The 7,537-nt window shown below is 19.1% G+C and overlaps 1 protein-coding gene across 1 annotated transcript; it reads left to right on the forward strand.

Annotated features, from left to right (window-relative positions):
• Positions 1 to 3,476: 3,476 nt before the first annotated feature.
• Positions 3,477 to 4,847, forward strand: PGO_000575 (variable surface protein; the record flags this gene model as incomplete). Its single annotated transcript, XM_028690795.1, has 3 exons — positions 3,477 to 3,497; positions 3,656 to 4,555; positions 4,683 to 4,847. 3 exons carry the CDS (start codon positions 3,477 to 3,479, stop codon positions 4,845 to 4,847), a joined length of 1,086 nt encoding a protein of 361 aa, XP_028546596.1.
• Between the last annotated feature and the right edge of the window lie 2,690 nt (positions 4,848 to 7,537).

Genomic DNA, 7,537 nt, shown 5'->3' on the forward strand with positions numbered 1-7,537 from the left:
CATAATATCATAGCCTATATTAATTATAGCGTATAAAAAATGTGGTATTATTTGTATAAAAAAAATATTCATATGATATTTTTAAAAGGTTATATGTTTTTTCATTAAGATAAAATTATAACGGATATATAATAGGAAAGGTATATGTATAATACAAAAAAAAAAAAAAAAATACGAAATAAATTACACTCCTTTTAACGAAGAAAATTAGTTATAATTATAATATTCTCGTGTAATAATAATATGTTTTTGTTACAATTAATGTATTGAAATATAAAACACACGTTAATTAGGGTAAAAAAAAAATATAAATTACATTTGATCATACATTATATGAAAATTATAATTCATATGAAATAATTTATATTATTTAATAATTTATAGATAAAAAAATAATTCATTCAAAATTTAATGTAAAAAATATAAAATAAATCTTACAAAAATCAATATGATGTCTTATGCAAAATATTTATCTATTAATATGCTTATATAGCTCCGTTTCATTGTTACAAGTAGAAATCAAGCGTTATATGCAAGTAAAATTCAGAAAATATATAATGTAATTTATACGTACATAGAGATGATAATTATCACTCAATTGTGACTTTCCATATATTTTTAAAAAATTAAAATATTATGCTAATATTATATTGTAAACTAATGCATTTTTACGACAAAGTGATAAAATATAATTGTGCTTAATCTATTGGACATAAAGCATAATACTTATAAAACATATAAAAAGCATTTTCATTTCCATAATAAACAGATAAAGTATAATATAAATTTTTTTAGACATAAATATATGCTTTTTGAGTAGGTTGCCTTATTTTATTAAATATTTAAAAGTATAAGATAAAAAAAATAACATGCTAGAAATATATATAGAAAAAATATTTAATATATAATTAATTAGGATACTATTCCATTTAATATATTTTATGAATAAGCTATAAAATTAATAACTTTATTATGTATATGAAATATATATGTAAGGATATATATGAGGGAATTTATGAAAATCATTTAAATGGTGTCTCAAATACATACTAATTGTTATGTTGAAAGGAAAAATACATATATGCTACGTATCAATGTATGATATAATTTAAATAAATCAATATTATTAATATTAATTAGAGCACATCAAGACAAGCAAAAAAAGAAAATAATTACTAATAGCATAAACCCTATAAACTAATACTCATAAATGAATGTGAAATAGAATTTTGTAGAAATAATTATTACAAATTAAAGGATATATATATTATATATTCGTATTATACAATAATAATATAAAATATAGAGAACATAAATTATAGTGAGCATATATATTGTTATTTATTAATTAATTTTTAATGTTTTATAATGGATTCATCAGAATATTACATCATTTTATACATATAAAAATAAAGATATATTATATTAATTATATACATGTATCATTCATAATATATATATTATTTTATTTATTATTTGGATTAATAAAATAATAACACTAAATGTTATCTATTTAACCCATTCAAAACATTATTAATATAAACATGTAATATAAGTAGAAAAAATATATAAAAAAATCACAATTTACGTAAGGAGACTATAAAATATATGTAATTCATATAGTGAAAGATCACAACATTTATTTGAATAATATTATCAACATTTTTCTTATAATACTGACGCTACATATGGTAATTACTAAAATATCTACTTATAATATTGCTGGATTTTATATATTTATAAATATGCAAAAGGAACTTCCTATATAATCAGATTTAGTGTGAAATATGTTTGTATATTTATTTAGTTATTTCAAGAATAATTTTTCCTTCTTCTTTATTACATCAAATTTTTCTTATGATGCGATAATTCTTTATATATAATATATTTCTTCTTTTAATAATTTGTATTGAAGAAAAATATTTTAAAAAAAAATTAATTTTTCATAAAATACATGTGTATATCTATTATGATTTTTCGATTAATTGAATATAAAGAAATAAATAAAATCTTATTCATATATTTATGCAATACATGCAAAAACATTAATATAATGTTATAACAAATAAATTACATTACCATCCTATACATATAATTAATGAATTGAACATTTCCTAGAATTTAAACCATATTAAAATATTATTTACATATGTATTGAATAATGATAAAATGACACTATATACAAACGAAAGAATACTTAATTCATGATATAATAGTTTCTGTATTAAATAGTGTAATAAAAACATCCTAAAATACATAGGTTTATAGTCATAAAAATATTCCTATATATTAAAAAATTTATATATTAGTGAAGTAGTTATTATACATATAAGCTATGTGTTATATATATAAATATTCTTTTTTTATTACTAAACATACTAAATTATTCTTAAAAAAAGGTCTTATTCAAATGAGTTATAAATAATATAACTTATGTTATTTTGATTTATTCTTTTATATATATTCTTAATATATATATATTATGTTATGCTTTATTTTTAAGGTATAATTAAAAGAAGTAATTAATAAGTACTATATGAATCTTTATATACTACAAATAGGATGTATTATTAATGTTTATAACATTATGATTTTTATCCATGAAATGGGATATATATTATACGTGCGTTATTTTGTTTTACACTTGACACTATTCATTTCTAATATAGGAATAACAAAATATTAGTTAACATATAATTTATAAAGGAATATAAAAAACATTTAAGCTTAAAATTATAGTAAAAATCCATTATTACATGAATATTCTTCAATTTATGATATAGATAAATTCATAATATTATGAAATATATGATAATTACCATAAACCTATGTTGTTTTTGTTAAATATTTATATTATAAGGTGTAAAAATGAGCCATTTGCTAAAAATATATAAATTTAAAAACATTAATATATAATAAATAATTATAAGTTAGATATTTCTTTTATTTATATGTTTAAATAACCTTATATGTATTATATTTAAATTAACATACATTATACAAAATGTTATACATATTATATATGAATGATATCAAAAAATATATATATAATTATAATATTAACTTACAATGCATTCCATTAATATTAATGGTTATGCTGAATCATTTTCAATGAAGCATAATTATTATTTATTATATTTTATATAATGCTGGTATATTCATATGTTTGATCATAACAAGCATCTATAATTTTTTTTATTATAAAAAAAAAATAAATAAATAAAGCCTACACCCTCAGTTCCATATATTAAAATTAGATAATAATTAACTTAGATTACATAATTGAACATTATATCTGATGTATAAATTATAGGGCTTTATAAAATATTTTAGATATAATATACATATAACTTTGTACAAATTGTTTTTTTATTCTCGCATAATAAATATAAACATAAATAAATTTTGATATTTTTAATGGCGACTTTTTTTTAGTAATTTAATTTCTAACATTAATCATATTATATATTTGCAAAATGGACACTACATATACCAACGTTTGGATACTTTTAAATTTATATTGATTAATTATAACATATTATTATTTGTTTGAATATTACACATTCCATTAATTAAAAAATAAAAAAATGGAGCTATTTTAAATATACAAATGTTCCATTTGTTTTACAATTGATTTTTAATTTTTAATGTTCAGGAATTAGATACAAGTAAATTACCTTCCAAAAGAATTTATAACATATTAAATGAAGAATCTATTGATTTAAGGGATATTCATGCACGTTGTGAATTATGCCTGCCTAATTCACATAATAAAAATGAATATATTAGACTTTGTTCAAAGCTTGTTAAATATTTACAGAAAAAAAATGATATATGGAAAAGGTTAAAAATCAGCGGATATCACTGCAATCTTTTTTCATATTGGTTATATGAAAAATTACTAAGAATGTTAGACAATAACGAACGTAATACTTATGATATTTTAGATAAAATTCAACAAATAGCTTATGATGTTATGAAATATAAAGGTGGTAATTTATTTATTAAATGTGATCTTGATCGTAATTTTAAAACAAAAGAAGTATGGGAATGGAAAAAAACATTTTATGATTATTGCCTGGACTTTGATACTATAAAAAATATGCATGAACCTGATGAAGTCAATTGTAATAAAATTAATAATTACATTAAAGAAAAAAAAAAAGTATTTAATTATTTTAAAAATATTTGCCAAAATAAAAATCTTGGCTCACATGAATGTCCAGATGTTTATTCAAATTGTAAACATTGTGATCCTGAGGAATTGATAAATCATTTTAAATGCCATTCACAAGAGGATCAGCAAATGATCACTATAGATCCCACATTTCAGGAAGAAGAACAAGAACAAGAACAACAAGATGAACAGGAACAAAGTTTAAAACCAAATCTAGTAGAATCGCCTAGAGGAGAACCAAGACATTCTGAAATATTAACTCCTTATACACATGGAATATCACGTGCAACGTACGACAATTACAGCTCAGCAAAAACGTTTGGTAAATCACTTTTGGGAGTAGTAATGATTTCTATGATTTTTGGTATTATATATAATGTACATGCAAATAGAATTAATAAATATTAATAATATAAATTAGTTAGAAATTTATATTAATTATACGAAAAATAAAATAATCAATTAATATAATAAATATATTTTATATTATTCCCTAATATCCAAGTTTACATCAATAGGAAAGAGACTACATCATACCATTGGAAAGTTAAAAAATTCTATAATTAATAAAAATGGAGATAATAATACTTCTTTTCCTTATAACTCAGAATATGACTATCCTTTAAATGAGTATCGAGAAGAGCATTTTGTGGGATATAACACATACTGATGTTTTCAATTCATATTATTAATTAAATAGCATTGATATGGCACAAAGTGCAGAAGTTTTTAAATGAGTCATATTTCTTTTCATTTAAAAACAAATTATAAAGGAAATAATATAATATCATCTGTTGTTAAAAATATTGCATGAATACTTATAATGATTATATAAAATGTAATATATAAATAAATAAATATAAAAATGAATAAATAAATTATATATATATAAAATATATTTTTAATATATTTCATTAAATCGTTAGCTTCTGATTAATCGTATTATATCATATATATTAGACTATTTTGGAATTCAATAAAATATTATTTGTTCTTCATAATTATTGCACAAGCTAATTTTTACAATTGTACAATATTATTACATTATATAATTTACTATAAAATATAATAATAGCATAATTTCATAAAAAATTATTAATAAGATTAAAGTGAGCTAAATAAACCCACGTATATTTTAAAATGTATGTATAATTAAAAAAAAAAGAACTTTTAAACGACACATACTTAATGCGACATTCTATTGAATAAATAATTTGTGTGTAAATAATGAAATCAAATTACCTAGAATTATAGAATTCTATTTCCTCTTATATTTTATAGAAAGCAGTTTAAAGTATAATATTAGTGGTATTGGTATTTCTTGTATATATATATTCTGAAAATAACATAATTACATGAACTGAAAAATCAAAGTTTCAAAAATTTACTTTACGCATAATATCTAAAATATAAAATGATAATAAAGAAATAATATATATTAGCATGCATTAATTACTTTCTTTATTTTTTTATAAACATATGCATGATGCATTATTCTCTAATCATATCTGGTGTATGCATTTGAATTTTGAAGAAAACATTAAAAATGCTGGTACATTCCCTTTATTATAAGTACAAGGTTTTCTATAATATTTCATTTAAGTATTCTTTTTTTATATAAGTAACCAATAACAAATGAAACATAATATTCATTTACATATATATAAATTTTTATGTTTGCTTTTTTTATAGTTAATTTTATTAGAATATTTATTATTCATATGTAAGCATAAGAATATATAAAAAAAAAATTTCATTTAGTAGTAGCAGAAAAATTCATTAAAATTACTTATATAGGAAACCTAAACCAGGAGAAAGAGATATTGAAGTGAGATTAAACTTTATCTAGCAATAATATTTCCTTTAAACAATGGTTATACATGTGCACTGAAGTCATTTAAAATACATATTTTGATATTACAATACAAAATATTTATTAATTAAAACTAATAAATGATATATCATTCTGTTATCTTATTAATGTTACTTGCAATATGTTATTCAATATATATAAATTTTTTAATCTTTTAGAATATTTTATGATCTTAAAAATACATGTACACACTTTCAAAATAGTATGTAATGTTGTCGAGAAAGTATTTATTATATTATTAATATAATGCATGTGAATAAAAGTAAAAATATTTGTGATTACGTTATTAAATATAGTATATCTAGAAGAAATTACATGATGCATTATTCCATAGTCTTCTAGAACGCGATGTTTTTATATTTCATAATAAATCTACCATTAATTATAGAAATAGTTCAGACAAGAAATAATATAAATTCGTATAAATTACAAAGCTTGAAGAACATATGTAAAATAAAATGGGGTTATAATGTATTATATAACAAGTATAAGATGTACAGATATTTAGAGTAAAAGAATCATTTAATTTAATTAATCTGAACACATGTTCACCTTGCTTCTTTGATTTCTCCTGTTTCGTTTCTTGGAGTTATATAATTTGTGCATTATTTCTTAGTATAAAATAAAACTGAAAAAATAAATCCTTTCATCAAAAGTAATTTTCTTATTTTATGTTATTGTCAAATATATGAAACAGTGTTTTTTTTATTTGTAAATTATTATTTAATTTATATATATATACACTTTACATTTTTACGATATTTATTAACGTATTTATTATAAATTAGCGCTAATAAACATTATATTTATGAAAAACTATACAACTTGAGACCCATAATTTATCGTGTATATGTATATACATACATATATATCTAAATATATATGTAATATAGTTTTGTCTTCTATGGATCAGTACTATATAAAATATGAAAAGAAGTGAAAAGATATAGAAAATTATAAGAATATATACATAAAAAAATAAAGTTCTTCCTGGATTAAATTATTTATAATAATTTATTTAAAAATATATTTTAGTTCTAATACATTAGGAGCATAAATGTATAATAATATTTTTTGTAAGCATTTCGAAAAATTATGTAGTATCGAAATATATGAATAAAATATCTAACATTGATATATTAAATACTATTACGCAGGGTTCAGAGTTTAGGGTTTCCCAATTTATATATATCATTAATATTTTATATTTACTTTTAGGTTTTGGTTTATATTTTTTAGATTTTTTTTTTTTTTTTGGATGTAGTGTTGGAATTATAATATTTGTTTTATATATTTGGATTACTCTAAATAATATATATATGTTTTTATTATATTGGTATGTATACCGACATGTATCTTTTAGATTTATGAATTTTTATATATTTTATATTATATTTGTCAACTAAAGGGAGAATAATATTAATAATAATTTATTTTATAGGACTAGAAAATATCCATTCCTATATATATCATGTTGTATTAGTTTT

The sequence above is a fragment of the Plasmodium gonderi genome (assembly GCF_002157705.1).
Source record: "Plasmodium gonderi DNA, contig: Pgo-contig_50, whole genome shotgun sequence".
In the NCBI taxonomy this organism is placed as follows: Eukaryota; Apicomplexa; class Aconoidasida; order Haemosporida; family Plasmodiidae; genus Plasmodium; species Plasmodium gonderi.